The sequence below is a fragment of the Neltuma alba genome, unplaced genomic scaffold (genome assembly GCF_004799145.2).
Source record: "Neltuma alba isolate B1F8T4 unplaced genomic scaffold, ASM479914v2 tig00011705_pilon, whole genome shotgun sequence".
Taxonomy (NCBI): Eukaryota; Viridiplantae; Streptophyta; class Magnoliopsida; order Fabales; family Fabaceae; genus Neltuma; species Neltuma alba.
Genome location: NW_021636342.1, coordinates 18,276 through 45,871, shown reverse-complemented (window position 1 = coordinate 45,871; position 27,596 = coordinate 18,276). Strand labels below are relative to the sequence as shown.

At 32.3% G+C, this 27,596-nt stretch overlaps 4 protein-coding genes across 11 annotated transcripts; 1 reads left to right on the top strand and 3 right to left on the bottom strand.

The window, feature by feature from the left end:
- Positions 1-2,378: 2,378 nt before the first annotated feature.
- On the top strand, positions 2,379-4,495 carry LOC114717012 (thymidine kinase). Its single transcript, XM_028902092.1, has 4 exons — positions 2,379-2,722; positions 2,969-3,113; positions 3,639-3,760; positions 3,926-4,495. Exons 1-4 carry the CDS (start codon positions 2,562-2,564, stop codon positions 4,197-4,199), a joined length of 702 nt encoding a protein of 233 aa, XP_028757925.1. The 5' UTR covers positions 2,379-2,561; the 3' UTR covers positions 4,200-4,495.
- A 459-nt stretch (positions 4,496-4,954) lies between these two features.
- On the bottom strand, positions 4,955-8,143 carry LOC114717014 (glucan endo-1,3-beta-glucosidase 12). The gene is made up of 4 exons (XM_028902095.1): positions 8,052-8,143; positions 7,697-7,951; positions 5,131-5,243; positions 4,955-5,096 (listed from the first exon to the last, which is right to left on the bottom strand). The coding sequence occupies exons 1-3, from the start codon at positions 8,119-8,121 to the stop codon at positions 5,194-5,196; spliced, it is 375 nt and encodes a 124-aa protein (XP_028757928.1). The 5' UTR covers positions 8,122-8,143; the 3' UTR covers positions 4,955-5,096; positions 5,131-5,193.
- A 4,030-nt stretch (positions 8,144-12,173) lies between these two features.
- LOC114717013 (uncharacterized) lies at positions 12,174-16,028 on the bottom strand. The gene is made up of 4 exons (XM_028902094.1): positions 15,891-16,028; positions 15,598-15,678; positions 13,518-13,710; positions 12,174-12,588 (listed from the first exon to the last, which is right to left on the bottom strand). Exons 2-4 carry the CDS (start codon positions 15,649-15,651, stop codon positions 12,458-12,460), a joined length of 378 nt encoding a protein of 125 aa, XP_028757927.1. The 5' UTR covers positions 15,652-15,678; positions 15,891-16,028; the 3' UTR covers positions 12,174-12,457.
- Positions 16,029-22,346: 6,318 nt separating this feature from the next.
- LOC114717056 (inositol polyphosphate multikinase beta) lies at positions 22,347-25,660 on the bottom strand. Of its 8 annotated transcripts, none has more exons than XM_028902128.1 (4): positions 25,405-25,660; positions 25,140-25,219; positions 24,940-25,046; positions 22,347-23,922 (listed from the first exon to the last, which is right to left on the bottom strand). In XM_028902128.1, exon 4 carries the CDS (start codon positions 23,915-23,917, stop codon positions 22,889-22,891), a length of 1,029 nt encoding a protein of 342 aa, XP_028757961.1. In that variant the 5' UTR covers positions 23,918-23,922; positions 24,940-25,046; positions 25,140-25,219; positions 25,405-25,660; the 3' UTR covers positions 22,347-22,888. The 8 variants fall into 8 exon arrangements, with proteins under 8 accessions (XP_028757961.1, XP_028757963.1, XP_028757960.1 ...); XM_028902130.1 differs by having other exon boundaries at positions 25,412-25,660; XM_028902127.1 differs by having other exon boundaries at positions 25,140-25,660.
- Positions 25,661-27,596: the final 1,936 nt, after the last annotated feature.

Below are 27,596 nucleotides of genomic sequence, written 5' to 3'. Positions count from 1 at the left end.
AAAAAATAACTAACAGTTTTAAATGACAGAAAATGACTATATTTTTCTCAAGTGAAAGAATCTGTCCATTTGAGAAAATAATTAAATTTGATATAAAAATAATGAGACTGAAACATAAATTAACAAGTTTAGAATAAAGAATAACAGTATCTTTTTTTTTTAGCACTACATGAGGACATATTAGTTATTTTCTCACATTTTCATAATTTCAGTTTAGACTTTTCTTTCTTTCCTGTCATTTGGAAGTGTTAGTTGTCTTTTTTTGGAATTTCTTATTCTTGAAGTTCCTTATTAGTCATTGTTCCAATTAAGAAACCAAATAAATGAATTAATGATAAGAAATATTTCATAACCTCTCTAAAATATTTGTCTATAATATTAGATTATATACCAATTTATAAGATAGATAAACCAGTGTGCAGAAAATAACAAATACGAGAGAAAATAGATTAAAATTTTATATTTAGAATCAAATCTAACTTTTTAACTGGCTTCTATATTAAGAATATGATATAGCATTTTCTTGAATTAATATAATGTTTGGTCATTGTAGTTTACTTTCATTTTAATTTTAGTATATACATAATTTTAAATTTTAAATCTTAATCCTTCAAAAAGCAAAATGATTTAAATTCTATTAAAATATAAATATTGACATTTTAGACGGAAACAAACTTCAGAAACTGAAACCTATTATTTCCAACTAAACTTTTATATTGGTATGCGACAACCACATTGACGGATTATACATATTTTGAAAGGTAATGTAAAAGCAAGGATTGATTGGTGGAGCCGTGTAGGCAGTGCTGATTCCTTTTAGACAATTTTTTTTTTTTCCTTTTTTTTTTTTTTGGGTTTAGGGTAAAAACCAATTTGATTGGGGTAGACAGCTTTTTGGATGTGTGCATGGACGCAGAGAATTGAAACCCACTTGAGAGGGAATGACCCACCACGTGTAAAAGTCCCTCCATTTATTGCGTTTCATCTTCTTCTTCTTCTCACATTTCTGCTGTCTTCTTCATTCACGCTTTGCCCCTTCTCTTATCTCCCACACCTCACCCAAAATTACAACACCACATGGTTCGATGTGGTACTCTAATTAAAATTTCATGGGCCCACCTTTGCCCTATCATGGGCCCACCCCGAACAATATAAAAGGCCCAACTTTTCGTTGATCACGATGATATTGATACCTTACCTCCCTTTTTACCCACTGTTACTTTTTGTTCCGCCATCTTTTACCCACTGTTATAGTGACTTTTTGTAAAAAAAAGTTCATTTAATATTAACCTGCTTATGAGGTCCTTAATTGTAATTTTCCTCAAAATGAAAGAGATACACATGCTTTATCTTTGCCATTATTTCAACTGTGCGCATAAAGGTTACACTTAAAAACTCAAAATTAATAAAGTATTTAAATTAAGTACAAATTTTTAAAATGATCATCAGTAATGTTTTGTGTTTCGTGCTGTGTTTTTTTAACTAATTCAAAATTTTTACTTATATCTAGGAGTGTTTATAAGATGGGATGTCTCAGTCTTTTCGTCCCATATCTCTTCCCATTTGGGATGGGATATAACTGGAAGAAGACATTGACGTCTGATATAATTTGTTTTGAATTTTTTTATTTCACAACTAAATTTACATCAAGTATAAAAATTTATGATAAAACTTATATAAAAATAGATAAAACTTAACCACAAATTAGCAATAGAAATTAGCAAAGAAAAATTACCTAATTTGAAAGACAAAGACATATAAACTTAAAACATCCACTAAAAAGCATTGCACAATCCATACTAAAAAAAAATTGTAAACAACACAAACATAAAAATTATAATAATAAGTAAAATAAATTCATAAAATTTTAAAAACAAAGAGAGATAATATATCTGGACAGGATTGGGACCAGGATAAGACACCTCGATGTCGTGTCTCTTGTCCCATTTTGTCTCAAAACATTTTTGCCTCATCTTCTTTTTATTATCTTTTGAAAATTTTTGGGATGAAGGTGTCCTGTCTTAAAATAATTAGATCAAGATGAGATAAAATTGAACAATCTTATATGTTATATTAAAGTATAAGGAAAAATTATTTTTGAATTTTTAAATTATTAATACACACACTTATATATTTTAATTTAAAATTTTTATGCAAGTTCGTTGATCTAAAATTAAGCTTCAAACGTAAAAGCTTGCAGCGGAAGAAACTGATGATCGTGGGACACAGTGAAAGCGTCCCGCGTACTCTTCGAACGGTTTAAATGAATAAATTAAATTATTATTAAATGAATGGAATATCCGCTCCGACTTTCATATCATTGGCTGAACAAGCGAGGCTGCTTCTCCTTCCCTCCAAAACCCTAGCTCTTCAAATCTTTCCCTCCACAATTTCAAATCTTTCAAATTCCAAGCCAAAAATCAAATGGAGCAGAGCTACCATTCCAATTCCAATTCCAATTCCCCTATATATTCCGATCATGACTCTCCTTCATTCCCATCTTACCAGATCTCCTTCTTCCCAAACTTCCAACTCTTCTGCTCCTACCCCATTATTCATCAATGGCCTCCTCCAACAACTCAATTCCCTTCGCCCGTACCAATGATTTTTCCCAATCCGCTCCTCGCACTACTGGCGAGGTTCATGTTATTGTGGGACCAATGTTTGCTGGCAAGACTACTGCTCTACTCCGTCGTGTCAAGTCTGAGGCTGACAATGGCAGGTAGGTTTGACTTTGGGTTTCTGTTCTGCTTCCACAAAATAACGTCTTTCCTTTTAATATGAGGATTCCAACTGAATTTTGAACCAGGCATGATTTAAGGAATGAAATCGCGAATTGCGTGAATTACATGTTCTGTATGAATGATTAGAGATCAAATTTCCGTTTGCGCTTTTGGTGGAACAAGTGATCTTGGTTTGGAGGATTGGATTCATCTCTGTTTTTCTTTTTTCTTTTATTTATGTGAAGAAATGTGGCGATGATAAAATCCAGCAAGGATAACAGATATGCAATTGACTCAGTTGTGACACATGATGGGATTAGATTCCCATGCTGGGCGTTGCCAGACCTGTCTTCATTTAGAGCAAAGTATGGAGATGATTCTTATGAAAAGGTATTACCATTGATTATACTGCATAAATATGGCCCTCCGGTAGTCTTCATCTTAATTATACTCTGATGGGTACTCTTTATGATAGGATTCTCGTAGCTGTTTATGTATTTATTTTTGCTTTGGTGCCTCCAATTTTAGATCTTGTATTTTTCCCGGTGAGATGACGTTCTTTTTTTGCCAGAAAAGGTGAGCCTGTAGAAAGTTGCTCACTGTGAATCTATTTTGAGGCAGGCTTGAGAGGCATTGTCCTTGCTGCCTGATGAGAGGCTTATGTGTAAAGGGCAATGACGAGAACATTATTTTAGAATGTGTTGACAATAATTATGGCTATTTCTCTCTACTTAAATAATGGAACAAGGTTAGGTAATGATTGGTAAAAAATACTTGAATTCTAGAAAGAGCATATTTTGAGGGAATCCTAGCCTTTGACTTGATAACGTTGTAAGCCAATACGTCTGATGCAGGTGTGATGGTTTTGTTCTTGATTTGTGACCTTTTTTTATCGTTCAAATTTTGTGGGCGCAGTTGGATGTGATTGGTATAGACGAGGCTCAATTCTTTGACGATCTCTATGATTTTTGCTGCAAAGCTGCTGATAATGATGGTAAAACTGTTATAGTTGCAGGTCTAGACGGTGACTATTTGAGGTACTGGTCAAAAAGGAACTTTCTCTTCCTTGATCCCCTTTTTCTATGTAGCACTACTTACTATTCTGATTAACCACTTTAGGGCTTTTACGTTTATGTGCTATTAATCAGTTTCATTTCAAAAACTAGTGACATTCTTCTCATTATGGCTGTTTTGCTCTTTAGGAGAAACTTTGGTTCAGTGCTCGATATTATACCACTGGCTGATACTGTAACTAAGTTGACAGCCCGTTGTGAACTATGTGGCAAACGTGCCTTCTTCACATGGAGGAAGACACAAGAGACACAGACTGAACTGATTGGTGGGGCTGACGTGTACATGCCTGTGTGCCGTTTCCACTATGTCAATGGACAAATTGCCATGGAAACTGTGAGAAGTGTTCGGGAACCTCGTAAAGTGAAGAGTGAGTCCTTTCTGGAGGTGGCTCCAGTTATTTAGTGATATAATCATAATGACTTGGTTTGTGTTAGGTATAAGTTTAGTCAGTCTTTATAGTGAAAGCCAATTAGTGCCTTACAGATAGGATAACGTTGTTTTGAGTTGGAGCTCACGTGGTTTAGGTAGTATTGTCTGTTCCATTGTCTCGATTTTATGTATATATGCATTTAAGTTTCTTCTTGATCTTTTAGATCTGTACTTCTACTTTGATCTGGAGTGGACTATAGAAAGAGATCATGAGAGAGCCTGAACTGAGATCCTTACATGTTATGACAATTTAAAGAACTTCCAATACCAAACCTGTGCCAATGTGTTCTTTACAATTTACATGCTTATAAATTAAGAAAACTTATAAGAAACAAAAGTTTATTGGCAATGATATTTCCTTTACAACTCTATTAAACTCGGATTCAATCATAACTCATTTTTGCTTGAACAAACGTATGAGAAACTAATTCTCTTAAGTTTCAAATATAAGGTCTATTTAAAGGTTTTGGTTTAGTATAAGATTTCATTTCCTTTGCATATTAACTTCTTTTCTTACTACTCATTAATTGAGATGTTTTTATTTTTATTTATTAAATTATAACCATTAAATAACGAGATTTTTTTTTGAAAAACGCTACAAATGTTTTATATATTAATTATAAGTAACTAACTAATTTATTTTTTATATTTTGCAATTTGATTAAGGAAACTTTAAAGGCCGGAAGAGCATGATATTTTAGTAGACTAGTATGTTCTAAGAATCTTGTGATCCAAAGAAGGTATATTAAATTTATTGAACGTTACCATACATCAAAGTTTAAAACTGAATTGACCTATTGGCCAAAAAAACAAAAAACTGAATTGACCTAAATTCTGCAGGCTCGCCAGGTTTTAGGGAAAAGATTGTAACTAATTCTCAGCCTTTGGCTAAGATCAACTGCAATAATGCATCCATTTCATTCAAGAAGCAATTCAAAAATTATGGTGGAGCCTCTTCAAGTCTCCTCTATTGATGATTTGAATCGGGAATTAAGTCATAGTGGCAGGAACCATAACCTGCGTTCAAAAATTAAGCAGTCACATTTCAATAGTGTAAAAAAAAGCATAATACAAATTTACTAATTACCACTACCTCCTGTCCTCGATATAAGACCTCGTTTGACTTATATTTTGATTTTAAATATAAGACTCCAATCCATTTTGTCCCCTCATATTTATATATTTTTTTCAAAGCAGTCCTTCTAATAATAGTAATTCTAATCAATACACTTGATTAGCAAAGATATTTTAGAAAAGACAACACCTATTTATTACAAATAACTAACTTAATTTATTTTTTTAATCTTTTCAAATTAGTCCACTAACTCTTATAATTAGAACTGAAAGTAATATTATAATCTTGATACATCTCCGTTATTCACTATCGAGGGTGAATTTAATTCAGTCAATGCACCATGAAAAAAGTTGAGGGAGATATAAGTAGACTCTTGTAATCTCAAGAATTGAATCTGACTAAGAATTATATAGGCTAGTCTTATTAAACATTTAATCTCCTTTAAATTTATAATGCCAGTTGACTCAGCCATATCTATACTTTTTAAGATTCGATAACCAACAAACTCAAAATGAGTCATATAATGTAAAAGGTGTAGGTGGGTTGATGCTCAGCCTGTACAAGTGACGTGTACATAAATATTGATGGAATATCAATGATAAATAATGCAATCCCAACTCAACGCATCAAAATTATGATATTATTATATAAGGGGCAATATATCTAGACCTAAGTGCTTGGATTATTAATCTCTAAATTATAATATTTCTCTGATTTTTAATATGAGATAGTAAAAATTATTTAACTAATTTGAATAGATTTAAAAAACTAAATAAATTACTTGATTTTAGTAAATATAACATGATTTTTCTAAAATACTTTTATATAACGTTAGAATATATATTAGATTATTTTCCAAAAAAATAATAAATATGAAAAAATAAAAGGATTAATAGAAGTTTTGGTTTTTTAAATTTATCCTCATTTTGATTTTAATCCCTTAAATTTCAAATTATAAGTTTTGATCCCTCAAATTTCTTTTCATTTAAAATATTAGTTCTTATAATACAATAAAAATCTTGACTATGTTTTTCTTAGAAGAACCAAAACTTATGACTTAAAATTTAAAAAACTAAAATCAAAATGAGAGTAAATTTAAGAGACTAAAGATTATATCACCTCAAAATAACATAAATTAAAATTTTACATTTATTATTAAAAATTAACAAATTGGAAGAACAAAATTATAATTTTGAATCTTCTCATTACAATTTCCAAAAGTGGAGTGTATGTATTCGCATCAAGTAATCGTGATGTCATCGCATCACATGCCTTAACTTTTTCAGTGCACATGGAGGCACCTTTTGCTGATCTCAATGCCAATGATGCTGAACATGTCTTTGATAAATAATTGGTTTATCCCAAAAGCACAAAGGACAGTTATCAAATAAAATTTGTTTTGACATACCAAGGAGTCAGCTTAGTTTATGGGAAGATAGAAATATTTCTGCTGCAATTTGGATTGGTTTCCTCCGTGAAGTACTCTCAGATGACATCGGAGAGCGTGCCTTTAGGACTGGTTGGCACAAAATCTAAGAATACTTCTCACTTTGATCATAATAAAGGAAAAGTTTGTTCAATATTTTAAGGGAACATTTCAATGGATAATTATAAATCTGGCCAAATGCCATTTGGGGATACTATAGTTATAGAATTATATTCTAAAATGTAAATTACATAGATTTTTCTTGAATTTTATTGGAATTATTTAGGATCCTCTTTCAATTACACAAATGACATAAATCTCAAATTTTGCCAAAGTTACATTACATTATCTCGTATTCAAAGCATACGCATCTCACTCAAAGTAAACCATAATTCTGTATTTTTTAAGAAATTGAAATTGAATTATTTATAAATTACAAATGGTGCACTACACCTTAAACTTATATATTTTTCATTTTTTTCTTGAATTATGTTCAAAATTGCACAGCCATGCATTTCTCATATTTTTCAAATGTCTCATGAAAATACCGAGAATGCTGACATGTATGTTTGTGTAAAAATCAAGGAAAAATAGTGTAATTTACTATTGAACATGTGACTAAATTTTACACAGACAAAGTGTTTAGGAAAAATAACAGAAATATGCCTGTTCAGTGTTTAATTTTAAAAAAACAAATAGATCAAACAACTACTTCTGTAATAATTTTGACTACTTTTATAATAGTTTTGACATGTCAAATCTGTCAAAATCACTTATTTGTTATTTTAAAATTCACGAGGTATTTTTTTTTGGTCATTCTCCCAAGTGTTTATCTAGCTTAGTAAATCCCAAGGGAGGTTTGTGTAATTTATTTTGTGATCGGAGAGACTTAGGTAGGTTTTGAAAATACCGAAAAACAAAAACAAAGAAATTAAGGCAAAAGTGAACTAATGGTGGTGTGATACGTACTGGGATCTTCTTGTGTGATAATGGCAGCACCTCTGAAGTAGCAAGATCCTCCAGAATGCTTGAACTTCTGGAAATAGCTGTTGAAAGCAAAGGAAGCATGGCTCCTCATTGTGTTTGGGAAGAAGCAACTTTGCTTCGCTTGAATCTTACTGCAATCTGCTCCTCCTTTCCCACATGCCCAATCCACGGCTGCCTGCAACTCTTCATCAGGTGTCTGCTCATCTGCTATGCACCACTGTTCATCTTCACCATACACTGCATACATATGTGTGTGTGTGTGTGAGAACAATAATGTAAAGTTTAACAGATAAAAATGAGAATAATAACGTAAGGTTTGATTTGAGCTTCTGTTTACCTGTTTTTGGCGGAGTCATTGACAGAAAAAGCAGCAAAACCATTAGTTTCAGTGTCCATGCAGTTGCCATTGTTGAAGCTGCTTGAAGCAGGTAGGAGCAGAAAGACTTTGTTCGCAATTCAAGACTTGTGGACTAAAAAAGAAAGGCCAAGCAGCAAGTTTTATAATGACATTTATCCTTCAGATTTGTTTTAATCTTTTTCTTTTACCCTTTTGCGTGTTCTTCCAATTCAGTGTCTCACTTTTCCTTGTCATGAAGCATCTGATACTTCATTGCACATATAATATTCAGTTTATTATAAAGAATCATTTTGGTACTACCCTAACGTATAATCTTCATGGATTCATTTTGATAAAAGGAAGCATCTTTTCGGTTCTCTTAGACATGATACTATAGAAGATTAGGTGACCCGGCTAGCCAATGCGATACGATAGATATCCGACCCGACTTTGACCCGACCCATGAACACCATTTGGGTGCCTTTAAGTCAAATTAGATGAGAATGAAGATGGGATCATGTGCATAAATTGTCAATTAAACAAGCAACTTGCCAGTCACAGATCCATGACAGTGAAAGGGATATGGGTCAGGCACATGCAGAGCACAATGATATCCATAAAGTTCTAAAATACAAAAGAAACGTTATCTCCAGTCATTGTCAAGTTCAAAGCTTTCTTTCACAAAGATGCTTCTGAACCTAAAGCTTTCTCTGTTTTCCCCACTAATCTAATTAGTGTGGAGAATATAGTCATTAGAAGAAACTGAGATTAATACTTATCCCATTTATAAGGTAATTTTAGCATATTTTATGTGGACTAAAAAAAATCTTAAACCGTATTAACTCTCTATTAAAATATAATAACTTTATAGCTTTACCCATATTTAATATATACGATTTTCAAAAAAATTATTATCTATACTATAATAAAATAAGGACAAAATAGTAGACTCATGTTAAAAATTTAATAAAATAACTTATAAATAGAAAAAAAAAATATTCTCTTTTTGTTTTATAAATAGGATGAGGAGTATATATGATGATAAGACACATGTTGATTGAATGTGAGCAACTTGAGCTTCACATGGGATGGAATTTTGTGATGTGAGGATACATAAAAATCCCTGAATTCAAGTTTTTCTTTCCCAACAAGAATTTCAAGCTGTGATCTGATTAGCCTATTGTCCGGTAAATCAGTTCAGCAAAATTGAATTTTTTTAAAGAAAGAAAGAAAGAAAACAGTGCTTTTGGGACTCTGGGGCATTAATTCCCTTCTGGGGCATTAATTCCCTTCCTCCATGATAACTTTGGAAGTCCATTCTTCTAGTAAGTAATGCACTTTTTTTGCAGAGTTATTTTCAATATTTTCCTCGTACTATGTCCCCAGAGAATGATTTGGTCTGTGTAATTTAAGCCGCACAAATAGTCAACATTGATATATTTATAAAAGTTGTAGATCGCACCATATAGTGTATATAATATTTATAAATTATGAATAATGAAGTTCATTTTAAAAGTTCTGTGCAAATGCATGCCACAAGTCCAATTGTATTGATTATTATTCTCCACTTTCCCATTATTTGTCTTCTTTGCATTATTATAAGTGCCATTATCTTTTACTCATCACATTTGGAGATGATCTTATTTCTTACACATAAATACATCTTTCTACCAAATTTGAATAATTTTCATAATATTTTATTTTTTAAATTTATTTTTATTTTGGAAACTGTGGAATAAAAAAAATAAAATATTAACTGTCAAAATAAATTCTGAATAGGCTGGCTGAAGGAGCATGGTTGTTTCCCCCAAAATAAGAGAATCCCAACACGATCAACAAATAGTCAGTCTGAAAATGGCATCCCTTTTTTCAATAAAAGAAAAAGCATTTAAGCATACTCTAACAATATTAAGAATTTTAAAATGTCATAAAAAAACCATAAATTTTTTTGATGGAATTAAAAAAAATTTAATTTTTTCCAACTCTCATCTTTCATATCTTTACTCATCTTCCACATTAATAATCATTTTTAACATTTTCAATAATTAATCTGTCAATGTTTTAACAATCATTTTAGATATTTTTAGTATTTATTTTCCGTGTTTTCAATACTTATTTTTCATTAATAAAAATATGAAAAATAATTATTAAAAATATTTCAGTTGACTAATAAAAAAATTTAAAAAATTGAGTGCTAAAATGTAAAAGAGATATACTGCAAATATGAAAGATGGGTAGTTAAAAAATTAACTCAACAAAATTATTCCAACCAAAGGCCGTAGTCTTCTTGTATCTTATATGTCATTTCCCCCTTTTTCATTAACAAAGTTTAACCTAAATATAAAACATCAATTCACTTTATCTACAATATTTATCCATTTTATTCACAAGTAATATCTCAATGGTGATTACACATATTAAAAAGTTTTCATAAAAAGATAATTTTAATACACATGATTTATAAGAATATTTTAATAAAGACAACATTTATTTATTACAAATAACAATTCTAGCTAATTTTCTTAACATACATATGAATTATCTAGCTTTTATATTAAGTAATGAAGATAATATTTTTAAATATGCTGCAAATCCTACTACTGAGTACGCCTAATCCAGACACTCCTCACTGAATACTGCATAGAGAAAAACCTTCAAATTCTTCTGTTTTGGATTTTTTTTTTTCCTTTGGCAAAAAACAAAGGATAAGACATGCGGTGGATGGGCTTATCTCTTGTAAAAACATAGTAAATGTAGGGATTTTTAAATCATTTTTCTCATATCCAAATTAAAATACTACATTTATTTGTAAAGCATTTATCAAAACACTTCAGAGTGACTTGCATAATTTAAAGACTACTCTACTCCTAGTCACATATTTAATTATAGAACCTAACTTTTATTAAATTAGTTTTTAAAAGTTTAATTGTCCAAAATTATAGTTGATGAGTCCTAAATTATTATCAGTCCTCGCCATTCAAAATTTAAACAGCAGAAAAGGAATCGCAAGCTGTTTGACAAAATGCCAAATAGAAAAAAAAAAAAAAAGGTGAAATGAAAGGTTGTGGGGAAGATGTGTCTAAAATTATTACAGGAGGACTGAAATGCGGAGACAGAAACGGATGTTGTAGCTCTAACTTGTGCCTTGTAGAGTAGCCTTTGGAACGTAACAACAACTTTCCGTAAAGCTAATTGGAGATGGGGTCTCATCAGTCACATGCAAACTTCACGTCCATGAACATGCTTCGTTTTTTTCCTGGTATGTCATCTTTTCTAATCACTTTTCAACCACTCAATCTTGTGTGTGAAATTGTGTCAAATGAAATTTCCATTTAATTTTGATTTTTCCATTGAAAAGGGAGATCTCTTTAGCAAGAGATAATACAGATAAAACACTTTAGAATCTCTCTTAACCGGTACTAAATCACTCCCAATATACATAATCATTGCTTTCAAGATCTTATGTATCATTTGTAACCCCAGAAAATTATAAAGTATTTTTTTTTTTGTTAAAGTATAAGTATCCTCCTACTCGAGACAATCCTATTCAAGGCACTATCGGACACTAAATGTGAGTACCTTTTCCTACAAGGATTTGAACCTTGGTTCACCATGTTGTGAAGAACTAGCCTCTTCTGCTAAATCCAACCTCCCTTGGTAAAATTATAAAGTATTGATTACAAATAAAATTTCCTTTTCAGTACAAGTATTTCGTTTTTTTTTTTTCATCACCATCCCAATAAACAACCCTATCCCACAGAAATTAGAAAACTGGCGTCACATAAGCTGCTATGAGAGGGACTAATAGCTTTATTGAATAAAAAATCACAAGAATCAAGAGTGCAGCTAAACTAAAAGAATAAAATATAAAAGTAGTGCTCAACTGAACAACCCTTTTTGGCAAAGAATAAGAATAAAAGGAACAGCCATGTTTGAAGATCCTTAAATATATGCCTCATTCAAAGGCCTGCCTGCCCAGCTTGTGCCTTTTCATGATAAATTGTCGGCTGTGCTGGTGCTCATATAATTACTTTGACTCCACTTGCCAAAAAGGAAGGACGGAGAGCATAGGCACAAGATCATGCACAATATAAAGTTTTGCGCATACAAACATAAAGTTCGACATAAAGCAGCACTTCAAACTAATCAGAACCCACATATATATCATATTTTCGTTCACATTGCAGGGAATATTAATTACAACAACAGGAAAAAGATTAGACCACAGAGACCCTGTATATAAGATCGTTCTCCAGAGGAGAAGGAACGACCCTCTTGTGAATTTAGACACCAAAACGGAAACAAAAGAAGAGACAAAACAAAAGCTTCAACCAAGTCCTTTCCTAATTTATGTTTTCTAAAGAAAAAAAGATATTTGCTATACGTACATATAAGCAGAGGTTCTACTATGGTTCCAGCTTCAAGGAAACGACTCGTGATTGTCTGTTGCGTTTTGCAGCCTTTACAAACACTACAGAAAGGCAAGATGGTGCCCACCATGGCCGGCGAACCTTTTGCTCCCCTTTAAGACAAGCCACTGAAGACATGAAGAGTTTTTCCCGGATAAGTTAGAGATGCTTGACATATTTTTCAAGGCAAAGAAAACTTTAATTCAGCGCTAAAGAATTCTCATCACTACTATTGTGCCAACAGTCCTCCTTGCGAGAAAAATTTACAATATAAAAGAATGACATTCCATATCTCCTTAGATAAATTAACCAGGCATGTTCGATCCATCCATGATACAATAAGTTAACGATAATCAGACATTTTCTGTCAACAATGCTGAAGCCTAGGAACTACTTTTGCATCTATGGCAAAGGGTATTTCAAAGAAAGTGTGGATTTATAACCTCCTTTCCCAAACCAGGCGACATAGCCATGCACTGAAACTCTACTAGTGGTTACTAAACAAGTGAAGTGACAACTGTAAGATGTGGCTGAATACTAACTTCTGGATAGCTTTCACAAGCTCAAACCAATGCTAAAATATCTACTCCTCTGGTTCTATTTATAGAGCAAAGAGAGAAGGTATTTTTTGGTTCTATTTATAGGGTACTGAGAGAAATTTTTTGTATGGATGTACAATTTTAACCCTCATTTATTATTATATTGACTTTGTTTATATGAGGTATAATGTATATTAAATAAGAATAAAATTGGAAAGTCATTAAATTTTAAATGAGAGTTAATGAAATTTAAGATTTTTCTTAGTCTTTGTGAAACATGCTGGAAGTGCCTTATAAATAGGACTAGAGGACTATGTCTAATACTTACACCTAACTTAAATTTCCTTGGATCGTTAAATGACAACGAACAAAATAGTACAAATACTGTAGTTACAAAATCTTATTCACTGCCCCTGTCTACACACCTATAATCAAGAGATAAAATGAGCATAATTATACACTAATGTGTGTGAGGAAGGTGAAAGGGATGAGGGGAAGCTAGAGGGGGAAAGAGAAACCTTTGATCTGCCTCAATTCCTTGCACAATGTAATGAAGTCTCCCCACTTCATGTGGCACCGTCTTATGAAGCGAAGAATCTGCTCTGTAGTGAACATTGACATTCCTTCCAGGTATTCTCCATTAACACCATTTTCTTTAAAGATTTGACGGTAACTACCAAGATTTATCTTTTCCAACCATAAGCCAACATCCTGGAAAACAGAAATAAGGTGCACAAGGAAACTGTTATTTTTCATATTTCTTATATCCTTATCCTTATCTACATTGAATGTGTGTGCATATGCGTGCGGGTGTTAAATCTCATATACACTGCAGCCGAAAAAGGTGCATTATAGGTCATTATTACCAACACCGCCAATGAAGAAGGAAAGTCCTATTCGCCAAGATTAGATCCTCTTAACATAAGTTTTACCAAATCTGTGCTATTCATGACACAATTAATCACAGATGAATTAGACAAAAGGAAGCAACAATTGAACTTAATGAAACAAATGCTCAAGATAGTCTTAGACCTAATGCACATAACCAGGTAAGTACTTATTAATATTTATGAAGAATTCAAAGAATTAGCAGAACTCCGCCCAGTCTTATCATTGCCTAGCTAGCTTTAGAGACAGGTCCAACTCTGCAATAGAAGGGTGATAGCTCATGAATTCAGTCTACTGCTATTTATTTAAGCAAGCTTTTATCATGAGAAACAGCAATCAGATTAGATGGAAATCCATTTGGTTTTCCGTAATTAATCAGTTCAAAATAGTTAAGAAACTACTACCAATTCGATGAAAATCCATTTGTCATTATGCAAAAAGAGTCATTGTCCGAGCAAGTTCCCTTGGTTTTAAGCTTATATAGGATTTGGTCTGGTATCTCTGAAAGGACGGAAAAGAAAAGGTCCCCTAAGAAACTTCTGAATAAAAAATAGTCATAAGTCTTCACAGTTCGCAGAAACTTCAAAAATCAAGTACAACAAAAACAAAAGTTTTATCACACCATTGGGATGTGTCTGAGACCAATTCTTTGGATAAACCATTCTAGAATGAAGTAGTGCTCAACAGTTCTTAGTTCTAAACTTACAAGATAATTGTTAGAGCAAGGCATATACATTGTTTATAAAATACAAATCTAACAAAAATTCAAATTTTCATCAGCAAAATAACAGAACAGCAGGTATAAAATGACACCAATATAAGAACCGTTGGTCCTACCCAACATTATAACCATCCATGCGATGCAAGTCTTATGAGTCCAACAGATGGATCTTCATTCAAAGCCATGGATGTTCTTTTGTTGAATGTCAAAGTATATTGAATCCGAAATTCAAGCCCTTTCTGTCAGATAATATATTTGCAAAACTTAAACAATTACTGGTTTCAATTGAAATACTGAACAAAGTCACCTTTGCAGGTCTGGGGAACTTGAATCAAATCTAGAAGATTTGGGACCACCAATGTGAGTTTTGTTTGATTATGAGAGTTCCAAGCGAGTGTCCACGCAAGCATAATTGTCAGATCCCACATAATGAGATGAAACTTGACTTTACCTAACCAAGTTACCCACTTGCATGGCAATAGCTGGATTTAACTTCCCAATTGACAATAACTACCTCCGTCACTTCTTTGATTAGTTAATTTAAACTTTGTTCATGATTTATAAGAACTGAAATCTTCGACTCAAAATAGTCTGACTTCAAAATGCAAAACAATAAGACACGATGAGGGGAAAAAAAATACAAAACAAATAAGAACAAGATACTGTTAACACGCCATCGGAATCGAATTGCAGCACAAGATAGAAAAGAAGAGAAGCGCTAAATCATGAAGAACCAGTTGTATCGTTCATATAATTAATCACCCAAGTGAATTAGCATCACAACCCGGACTATCATAAAGCACGAGTAATTATTCTGCCCAAAGAATCCAGTATAGCTAAGAACAGCAGACAAGATCTAAGTATACAGTTTCCGTCGAAATCAAACAATTAAAGCGGTGTATAGTCAGAAATTATTCAAAAAAAGATTTTAACAAAAACCAACACCGTCTAAACAAGGGAATCGAGAAAGAGGGGAAGAAATTGGTGACCTCAACAGTCCAGATAAAGAAATCTAGAGGCTCCGGCTGCTGACCTCTGCTCATTTCCCGAATCAAGCTTACGAAATACACCTAAACAAAGGCGCATCAAAACCAAAAAGTTAAAGCTTGTCGAGAAAATTCTTCACAAACTTTCCCAGATGAGAAATTGGCAGGCGGATGCGTCGGAAAAGTAGAGAACCCAGTATCAAGATAAAAATTAGAACAGCAAGATCTCAAGCACTCAACCTCCCAATGAAATTGAACAAAAAATTGGAGTAGCAGATGGTACTGAGTATACTTACCGTGCGCGAATGGGTTAATATGCAGTCAAAAATCAGCAGAAAAATTCTCCATTTGAGAGTAAGTAGACATCAGACAAGGACGGAGAGAGAGAAGGAGAGAGACCGATGAGAAGTGAGAAAATAAAAGAAGTCGGGCGAGAAGGAGAGAGAAATACCCACTCGTCTCTTTATGGCCACCTGCCTACTCAGCCTGGAATTACATACCTGCTGCGCGTTTCCGGGTTTGTTCTTCCTCACGCGACTCCACGCATCGTACACGCACGCGCCAACGTTGTCGCCTACTCGCCTCCGATTCTCCGAAGTCCAAACCATTTCCGCAGAATGGGGTTAAGACAAAATTACATCTTTACAACTGTCCTTAGCCATCCTTAACTTACTACAACATTAATATAATTATTGGTGACTAAAAAATATGATTACATAATTTTTTAAATTTTGCGTTATATGTAAATAATTTATCTGACTTAAAAATTTATAATAACTTTTAAACTTTTACATATATGTAGAAAGATCTAATTAGCCAAAAAAATGATCAAGTTAGTAAAAAGTTAGCTTATAATCCATTTATTTAAATCTTGATATTAATGTGAAAACCTTATTAATGAGTGATATGAAAAACTTAATTGGTTTCACTATTGTTTAAATAAAATAACATAATATAACAAGGAATGTGATTACATATGACATAAAGTTAGAAGGCCATATATGCACATAATTTAGGGGTTATCTAAATGTGAAAAATCAAGGAGGTATTCGTTTCATTATGTATCATGACCTATTAATAAAAAAATTACAATGAAGTTCAGAGTAAAAAATATAGTTACTAAAAATTTTTAATGACAATCTGCGATAACAAGTTTCGGGATAATAACGGTAACTGTTTACTTATCATTAGGATTTACTAATATTTTTTATCTTATTGTAATTCTCTTTAAAATAATTGAGTACGTGAAATTATCAATCCAAATTTAAAAAGTTGATGGTGTTTTCCGGAAGAGTTCCATTTTATTTGTTTTTTAATACGTTGTTTTTGATCGGTTGGGCCTGTGTTTTCATGTTCAATCGCTTTTTAATACATTATAATATCATGACATTATTACAGAGAATCTACAAAATCCAAAGTCATTATGACTTTTTGCTACTCTAAATTATCGAATTGCAGTTAACAAATTGAAATAATATCATGCATATGCTTTTTGGACATACAAGCTGGTGAATTGCTTATGAGATTAGAAAAAGAAATTAAAAAAAAAGGAAACGGATAAGGCTGTTAAAAAAAAAAAGAATTGAGGAAAAAAGTTAGAATTTTATTTAATACGCACTCCCACTCTTTGCGAATGCGTAGTTGATAAAATATGAGAAATGATATGAATCTTAGAGTTGAATGGTAAAGAAGGTAACACTCTTGAGTAAGATTTCAGGTTTAAATTTTACGGATGATAAATATTGCATTAAAAAACTTCATTTAATTAAGACCTTATTACAATTGGGATTATTCAATAGTTATCATATGTAAAATAATTTGCAGCAGAGAGAGATATTGAAAGAGAAAGATTTTGGGCAAAATTGAAAATCTTATCAGTCAAAAAAATTTAATAAATTTTTATACATAAAAGTATTAATACTCTGTAAATTTCATACACATATAATACCACTACTCGAATTTAGATATTTAGACATTCCTTATCAAGAAAGTTTTTGATAGAGTTCTTCCCCCAATTTTCTCAATAAAATTTGTATTTGAACCATCACACATCAAAACTAACCTATACAAATTATTACTATCCCGATCCTGATTATAAGATCTCATTTCCCGATTTTGATTATAATTAGGATCGGGATAGTAATAATAATTTGTATAGGTTGGTTTTGATTGTCATGATTATAAATAAAGTCTTATAATTATAACAAGAGGTAATATTATGCTACGATATATTATATAGTATTATAAAAAAAATAAAGAATTGAACCAAGTTTTATGCTTTTGGTACTATCTTAAAGATGGTAACTACACACTTTTATTGAGAAACCAAGGTTTGGGGGCATTTACACACAAAATTGTTGGCTAGATAGCTAATTTTACTTTATTTTTACCATTTGTCTTGATTTGTGGCTATTGCCTATTAGGCAACAAGGAGAAGACAACAACAATAAATCTTATCTCATTAAATAGGTTTAGTACATAAATCAAACTTGTTAAGTTAAAAAATCTTAATAAAGGGCTTTATTAAAAAAAATTTCGACTTTTAATTACTAGACCCCCTATATTGAAAATGAGAAAGACTTGCATGCAAGAGATACAAAGACAAATTCGTTAATCAACCATCATAGATAATCCTTGGATATTACTCCAAATCAGCATCTCTAGAGTATTTAATTAATGTTTCATTTTCATTAACTTTAATTCTATCATTGTCTTTTGAGGATGCCACAAGCCTTTGGGAAGAGAATTGATTGGATAAGTGGTAACAAATTCACCTATGAAATTTTAGTACACAACCCACATAGCTTTCAATAAACATTTCAATTATTGAACATAAAAATGAGTGATGACAAGGAATCACTTCCCATTTTGACTAATAACTGAATTAGTTATAATTAAGTTACCTCCTCTATCTCCATTTACAAATCAAATTTTGTTAATTCATATAAATTAAGAAAATTAATCAAAATTAATTAATGCTTTTTTAAAATTGGCATATCTTTCCAACAGAAGAAATCTTTAATTCAATGTAACAAATTTTAGCCCAATTTCAGTCATCTCTCTGTCATAATTACTTAAACCATATTTAAGCTAAAAGCACTAAGAAAAAATATGCCATAAAAATTAACTTAGAAAGTAATATAAAAGTTAGAGAAAATAAAATCGAGACAACAAAAATAAATTATTTTATTTTTAAATATTTCATGACAAATGACATATTCTATTTACAAACATAGCGTATTAACATTACACATCAAAGGCCTCATCTATTTATTTTTATGTTTTTGCGTATAAGTATTTAAAAAAATATTTATATATAAAAACAAATAATTTTTTAATAATCAAAAGTAATAATATAATAAGTGGAAAATAGGAGTAAGTGTACACGTGGAGCACATGAAGAGAAGCGTCGTCTGCGTTGGCCTGCTCCAGTTACGCTGGGGCCACATTGCCAACGTTGACCTGACACGTGGTTGTGAATGTATCCCCCGCATTCAACTCATTTTGTATGATATAATATTTTATTTGATTTTTATTTGGATCATAGATATAAGATCTTGATATATTTTATTTCTTATATTTATATATTTTTCTCAAAATAGTTCTTCTAATAATAGTAATTCTATCCAATATATTTAATCAGTAATGATATTTTAGAAAAAACAATATCTAGTTATTACAACTAACTAACTAAACTTATTTTCTTAATCTCTTCAAATAAGTCAGCTAACTCTTATATTTAGAACAGGAGACAGTACTATATAACTTTTTTTTTGCCCTTTCACGCGATGTATTAAATCAATCCCTTTTTACCATATTTACGAGGATATACATATATATATATGTAGTGCTAAGAGAATTTAAAAAAAAAATATTTAATTTTTATATGGAAGGTGCTTTCTCATGTATCATTTTCCGCTCACATAATTAGATTCTTTTTCTTTTTGAAAAAAAAAGGAGAGACTAATATGAAATCTAAATATTAGATTTCTTCTAATTTTGTTCCATGCATAAAGGCTAGCGAACAAATATCAACCGCTTTGCTCAAATATCGACAACTCTTGCCACTCTCCCTAATACTTCTATGAGTTAGTGCACAATACTCTTCTAATCTTAGTTGTAAAATAGAGAGGGGATATTTTCTCACTCGATTAAATTTTTAATACAAAAGTATTATTTTACTTTTAATTTATTATCGTGTATATTATTCTTTTCTTGAAAAGTATATACTCAATGGGTCTCTAATATAAAAATTGGTTAACTAATTTGAGTAGATTAAAAAATTACTTAAATTAGCTATTTGTAATAAATAAATAATATTTTTCCTAATTTTTTTTACTAATTAAGTGTCATTTGATAAAATACTTAATATGTGTAATTATTATAAGGGCTATCTTAAAAAAAATAAATAAATGCAAAGTGGATTAAAATATTATATTTAGATCAAATTAGCTTTTATATTAAGGACAGAATGTAATATATTGAATAAGAATAAACTTGAAAATTTTAAGATAAAGTTAACATGGTTTATGATTTTCTTGATTTTAATAAAATGTACTAGAAATGACTTATTCAATAAAATAAAAAATAAGTTAAAAAAATAGGCGATATACGCACTTGGGCTGACTTTTGAGTTCAATGGAAAGTGACCAAATAAAGAACGTTGGGAAAGCTCCGAGCTGATGTGAATGCAAACTGTAGTTTGTTTGTTCATGTTTATTCGTTTATCCATCGGCTGCTTTGTTCCTGTCCGTTTTCCGAAGACTCTTGTGTGGCCCTCTTTTAATTTCATCCTCCACTTGATACCCACCATCTAGTGTTTTTCTCCAAAATTCGCCATGATTCCTAAATACTCCTCCAGTGCTTAATATAAGATTTGTTTAACTAATTTGATTAGATTAAGGAAGTTAGGTAAGTTAGTTAATTACAAAAAATATGACATGTTTTTCCTAAAACACCATAATCATCTTTCTTAACATATTTCGTCACTCACTTGCTTGATTATGGTTGAGGAAGTATTATAAGGGTAATTAAAAAAAATTGATAAATATGAGAAATAATCCTTATATTTAGGACCAAAATTAACTTAATAATTGAATCTTATATTAAGGACCGAAGGAATATATTTAACAACGTTCAAATTCTTAATGATTTTATCTGATTTAACTCCATGTAATATTAGGAAAAATAAAAATACAATCCCTGTATCTATAAAATGTCTGTTGTAAGTACCCCTTAATTAGGAAAAATGAAAAAAAAGGTACTGTCCTGTACTAATTTATTTGCAGTAAGTTTAAAGTGCATAGGAACTACTGATTTTTTTTTTAATTTCCTAAATTTAAATTACTGAAGATCAACTTATTGCTAATGTTATTGAAATTTGTGTAAATCATGAAAGGCATAATTGGAGGTAAATTAGATTTGATTAAGGCAAGAACTGAGATTAACACGTACTATAGGATTAATAATTTTTCTGAGTAGTTTAAAGCCAATAATCATTGGTCCAGTTCTTAAGCAGGAAAACGACTTTGACGTAACAAAAACATTTCTTGAAGAAAGACAAAGGTCACGGACTTCATTCTTCTTACGTTCCTTATGGATAGATACCAATTAGCATAATTCTTTTTTTTGTTACATTACAATTTGCGAGATATATTCAATATTTATTATAAATATCCTTATTTAACATGAACAATATTTTTATTATTATATATGCTTATTCAGAACCATATTTTATCCACAAAATTAATTTTTTTAATGAGGAAAATAGATATGAACACCCCGAGATTACAACCGGAATTAGACTCATGAACTCTCAAGATTTTTTTTTTTTTTTTTGTATTGTAACGGCATTCGGATGTCAACCATCATCCCTGCCCAAGAACTTCTAGGATAAAAGTATTAATAATAACTCATTTTTATTATTATTAAAACATTCAGTGACAAAATATCTAATATTTGATAATATTAATTAATTTGAATTTAAGTCAAGTTGGTTTTTACATGTACGGAAACTCTCTTAAATGTTAGCATAACGTTTCGCCCCCTATTCACGCGACTTAAATGTATGATCTGAATCGTATTAAGTTCCTTATTACTTAATTTACACGAAAAATATTTTATTTTTCAACTATTGTTTTTTTTATTTTTAAAATAGTGTTCATTAATTCAAAATATCGAGGGCTGAACATGAGGACATTTTAAAGCAGAGAGGTGAAAGATGAAAAGGATAAGATCTTAATGTAATGACATCTCATGGTCAGTGTTTGAATTTATAATTTGTGAATGAAGGCAAATTCATAGAACTGAGGAAGACGTTGAGACAATACATATTCTAATTCTAAGTCAACACATTGGGGCCTTGTCTCTTTGGACTGCGATCTTTCACCTAAACTCTATACAAACAAACTACAAATTACAAAAACCTTCATAACCAATCTCTTGACATGTATGGTTCAAATCAATTGAATAGTTTGTTTACATTGGAAAGATATCGTTGGGAACCAGGCCTTCAATGTCTGATATCACACCACTTGCAGCTAGTTCCCTGCAACATGTTGCTTCCCTTGTTCTATTAGTTTTGTTTCTACTCCTTCATATTTTATTATTATGATGATTAGATCAAATGAATAGCAATGCCTCTTTAATCCTTCCTTTCTTTTTCTTCCATTACTTTCCACGAACAGGGGAAAATCATGTTCATGGAAGTTTTCGCTGGCTGCTGTAGGGAAACGAACGTACTGCCCATCAAATGAATGAACAAAGAATATATCATCTCAGTTAGTGAAGGTACATGCAAAGGCCTCGTCCAGGATGAAAATGAAAAGGAACTGTTAACAGGAGATTAATGAGATCAGGAGCTACTGCAAAAAAGGTGACTGACTCATGGATTATTACAGCCCGGATTATTTCAAACACAAACCGTCAGAGCCCAGAAATGAAAACAAATCACCAGCATCAGCTGACTAACAAACCTTGTACTCCAGGAGAAGAGAAAAGCAGCAAAGAAAGAAGCCTCTAACCAAAAGAAACATAAATTCAACCACTACATGCATATAACACTGTTATAATCCATAAAAGGCGAAAAAAAGGGTTTGTTTGGTCTCATAATCTCAGATGGAATCAGCTTGTACTCATGATTGACGCCATTAGTATCCAGAATCAGAAGTTGAATAACGGAATAAGTAACTTGAAGCATTGACGATGCCTGAGAGGGCGTTATTCAATCCAAATATTGAGTTTGGATGTTGATACATTTGGAATCAACAACACCAATTAAGCTTAGATTCATTCATCAATCCTCCCTGGGGTCAAGAGATAAAGGCTCACTTTTCGCAGTGGAAAGGGAACCATCTGAACATTTTTCACTTTCAGTGTCATTACCATTAGAGAGGCACTTCTCAATTGGTGGGGCTACAACAAGGGAACCATCTGAAAATTTTTCACTTTTAGTGTCATTACCATTAGAAAGGCACTTCTCAATTGGAGGGGCTACAATATCTGCAATGAACTTTATTAAAGAGCAAAGTCCACCTAAAAAGTTATGATCAATAACACCCGCTCCTTCCACAACATGGGCAAAATCAACAAGTTTAACGGCAGCACCTGAACTCTTTCCTTTTAGCACAGATTCCTTGTCAAACACGATAAGGGCTGAAGAAGCATAGAAATGGAAAATTGTTTGAACCTCAAACCATGCCTTGAGCTCCAAAAGCTGCGCTAAAATTCCAGAAGAACCACCATAAACCTCAGACGCAAAAAAGCAATCAGGTTGCACATCATGATTTTCAGGTGCATTAGAAGAAACAAACTTTTTCAAAACCAATTTGACATCCTCTGCAGCTAGAGTTTGCAAAAGCTTCCTCTTGGGCTTCCAGAATCCAGAATCCTTGGAGACAAAGGCCTTCAATCCTGATATCCTAAAACCCAGTAAGAGACTAGAGCTTGTTTGATCTTTCTCCACGGACTTGCGGATGTAGTCCTCAGAAGCTTGTGGATACCATGTCCTGGAACCAATCTTAATATCTATGATGGATGGATTTTCATAGCTGGAGACAAGATTTTGCAAGACCAGGTGAGGATGCAAGCCAGACCCGTCTGATGCATACACTTTCTTGGTGCCATAAAAGACAGGAAAATATCTGCGGATGTGATCTGGAATCCTGGCATCAGAATAAAGAGATTCATAGAATTCCACCTCTTGGGAACCACGATTGCCACTTTGAAGAGGCTTATAGAAGCAACCACAATCATCTACTAGGGGACCGAGATGACCTTCTTCGGCTAGATGGCCAGCAACTTGATGTGCTGGGACCTTTAGCATTGTTCCTACAAATTGGCAAGAGCACCAACAAAATGACACCATATAAACATATGTTAAAGAGATGAATAGTTTAGCTCTCCAATCTGTTTAAAGAAAAATTTATGGGTTGAAACTTTTAGTTGAAGTATAAACGGTATTCACAATTTTATCTTCATTAAAAGCACTTCAATCAGTTCCAAAATGCTGGCATATACCTTATACATAATCAAATCTAAAGGGTTATCTACTAAGGACACCAGTCAATGGGGAGGGTGAAACCACTGACTATTGCAACCACTGACTATTGCACGTATGGTCAGGAATAAAACGCATAACAAAGGTCAAATGACAGTATTTTATTCTTAATCATTCATCCAAGATCTAATGGTATCTCACAATAAAACAATGGCAGGTAGTATGTATTTATCTGCCAAAGGGGGAAAAAGGATGACTTCACTCAATTCAAAAAGCACTACACTGCTGCACAGAACAACTGATTTAAAATTTACGATAACTTCCTGGCTTCCTGCAAAGAAGTTTTTTGCTTTCCCTCGTTCACCGGGGCTTTGTTTATATTTTGTTTCTATAGATCTTATAAAAACAAAAAGTATATTTTGCACCTCCACCAACAGGCCATTAGAAGCACATTTCAATAGTTAAATCCCAAAAGTAAACCTTGATACTTGAACTGCCACCATTAGACAGAGTAAAGTACATATATAATATTACACCGAGATATCAAGTCCAAACCCTCACGAAGCGATTTAATAATTAAAAAGTTGCGCAGATAAAGTTGAATTCAACGACTGGAACTCATGAAATGACCAATGGTTCCTAAGCCAGAATCAGAATGGACAGAGGAACAATGAAATGAAAACAATTCAATATTCCAGGAAAAATGAACCAAACCCAATATCCCCCAAGGAAATAAACGCCATCGTAAATATCCACATGCAAACTACGAGAGAGAAAGAGAGAGAGGACAACAATTGCTCATCAAATCAATAACGGAGCAGAACTGGAATGAAACATAAACGTTGTACCAAGTACATCTGGAGTTACGTGTTGGGTTGTTTAGGGAGAGATCGAAATTTGTGAAAAAAACACAGGCTATGGAATACGAACCCACCGCGACCAGATCCACTATGTCCTGAAGATACACGCAAGAAAAAGGCGAGCATAAATGCGATGTGCATTAATAACAGGCGAGGACATCTCACAGTAACTGAAAATACATCTTTACCCTCGACTACAAGCTCTATCTCAAATCGAAGTGATGCCCCATCGGGACGAACAGGAATTGGGTTCACGACCTCCTTCCTCCTTACAGCGAAATAGAAACAAATCCATCAAATTCTCCCGCAGCTACCCCTCGGATACGGGTAGGTTTGATTTTGAGGCTTTTTGATCTTTATGAAATTATTTTTTAAAATTTTTTTGGTCCCAACAGCTAAATCTAAAATATAAAGCCCGATCAGACCTCTATATCCCAATAATGTCATAATTACCCGCTACCTAGCCAATTACTCGAGGAAGAGGAAGACACAAGCAGCGATGGCGCCCTGCTCCGCCGTGCAATCGCGTGTTCGGTCCCTTTCTTTCGGTGCGACGTGGTCCTCCCCTTGAGTTTGTTCCCATTGGCTTCGAGCTCAGCCCCGCTCAACCTTCGCAGCCCCCTCTCCCAAAACGACGTTCCCTCTCGGTCCTTCCAGTTCCATCTCTCGTCTCCACTTTCTCCTCTGTCGAAAAATCCAAAAAACACGCGCCCTCTGCACCAACCTCCAGCTGGTGCCTTTACTGAAAAAAATTAATACTCCTCCGGTCCTTGATATAAGATCCATTTAATTAATTTGATTAGATTAAGGAAGTTAGATAAGTTAGTTAATTATAAAAAATGTGACATGTTTTTCCTAAAATACCATAATCATCTTTCTTAATACCTCATCTTCCCCTTCTACTTAATTATGGTTGAGGGAGTATCCATAGGGGTAATTTAGAGAAAATTGATAAATATGAGAAATGGGTCTTATATTTAGAACCAAAACCAACTCAATAATTGGGTCCTATATTAAGGACCGGAGGAGTAATAAAAAGAATATTAAAATCTTAATAAACCATTTTATTTTTAAAATTATAAAGATACTATGATAGTTACAAAAATTTATTATTTAAGATACAACTTTACAAATTATGAGTCAATTCTTTATTAACTGGATTAATCTTTATTGATAAGAATCAAATGTATATTTTAACTTATAATAATAAATTAAAACCTTTTTAGGCAAATTTAAATTATTTTTGAGTTTTAACTTAAAAAATGAACTACTTTTATCGCCCAAAAAAAAAACTGGGTTGTTGGTATGTCAAAACTAACCAATCATTGTTCTACTTTGGCAATTTTTGCACATTTTATGTCTTGAAACAGGGTTTTCTCATCAACCCAGTTTGCTGGGTTTATAAGTACAATTGGAAAGAAAGTTACAGGGACCTTAGTTTTACCTCCAGCAGATTACGCCTGCTCAATCTTTTCATGATTATTTTTTGTAGACTTTAACCTGATCTTATTATTACCTCAAATCCTAAATATAAGATTTAGTTGACTAATTTAAGTAGATTAAGAAAATAAGTTAAGTTAGTTGTTTGTTATAAATAGGTATTGTCTTTCCTAAAATATCTTTGCTAATTAAGTTTATGGGTTAGAATCACTATTATTAGAAAGACTATCTTAAAAAAATAAATAAATATGAGAGATAAAGTAGATTAAGATATTATATTTAGGATAAAAAAATTAAATGAGATTTTATATTAAAAAAAAATCCAAATATCAATTGTCACTTGTCAGTGTCGTTTTTTCTCATCATCCCTCAGAATCTCTAAATTCTACCCGTCTAAATCGACCTGAAGGCCCACAATGCACCACATCATCAGCCCATTCTCTCCTTCGACTTCTCTCTCCTCTTTTGACCCCCAAGCGTTGGCTAACAAATCATCTCCCTGACTATGGGTTATTTTGGAACTCCGTTCAAAACGGATTTTTAAACAAATTCACATAAGTCAAGATAAAACTCTCTCTGCACATTTATCTCGTATCCTGTGAAGTACGTTTAAAAAACTATTTATAAGTCAATCCAAATAAACTCCCACCTCTATTCCGTAGTAGACCAATTCTCTGTCGTTGACTCTCTCTCTCTCACCTTTGCCACTGTCTCTCTCTAAACAGAGGCCATCCCAACGAACTGAATGGAGTTTGGAGACAAGATATTGTGATATACTAACTTGGTCTTTAATATAAGATCTCATTTTATTTTTATTTTGGTCTTAAATATAAAACCCCAATCAACTTTGTGTGTCATATTTATCTATTTTTTTTTTCCAAAATAGTACTTCTAATAATAATAGTTCTAGTCAATATATTTGATTAACAAAGATATTTTAGGAAAGACAACACCTATTTATTATAAATAACTAATTTAACTTCTTTTCTTAATCTATTGAAGTTAGTTAACTAGTTCTTATATTTAGGACTGGAGGTAGTATTTTTCTTCCATTCTTTAATGGATGTTTCGGGTTCTTGCAATGGCATCGTCGCAAAATGAGAAGTTATTCTCACGGGATCATGTTGACTAACAAAGTGAGCAGGTGTGCATTATCTTGTACGTCACTCTCAAGTTGATTAATAAATTTCTCTTTTGTAAGGAGG

Coding starts and splice junctions, on each gene's coding strand:
- LOC114717056 (XM_028902127.1), bottom strand. CDS start 23,917: ATGCTAAAGGTCCCAGCACATCAAGTTGCTGGCCATCTAGCCGAAGAA.
- LOC114717012 (XM_028902092.1), top strand. CDS start 2,562: ATGGCCTCCTCCAACAACTCAATTCCCTTCGCCCGTACCAATGATTTT. Junction 2,723..2,968: donor TCTGAGGCTGACAATGGCAG/GTAGGTTTGACT, acceptor ATTTATGTGAAG/AAATGTGGCGATGATAAAAT. Junction 3,761..3,925: donor CTAGACGGTGACTATTTGAG/GTACTGGTCAAA, acceptor TTTGCTCTTTAG/GAGAAACTTTGGTTCAGTGC.
- LOC114717013 (XM_028902094.1), bottom strand. CDS start 15,651: ATGAGCAGAGGTCAGCAGCCGGAGCCTCTAGATTTCTTTATCTGGACT. Junction 13,711..15,597: donor TCTTTATCTGGACTGTTGAG/GTCACCAATTTC, acceptor TCTGTTTTCCAG/GATGTTGGCTTATGGTTGGA. Junction 12,589..13,517: donor GGAATTGAGGCAGATCAAAG/GTTTCTCTTTCC, acceptor TCATGTCTTCAG/TGGCTTGTCTTAAAGGGGAG.
- LOC114717014 (XM_028902095.1), bottom strand. CDS start 8,121: ATGGCAACTGCATGGACACTGAAACTAATGGTTTTGCTGCTTTTTCTG. Junction 7,952..8,051: donor AATGACTCCGCCAAAAACAG/GTAAACAGAAGC, acceptor ATATGTATGCAG/TGTATGGTGAAGATGAACAG. Junction 5,244..7,696: donor TATCACACAAGAAGATCCCA/GTACGTATCACA, acceptor TTTTGAACGCAG/GTTATGGTTCCTGCCACTAT.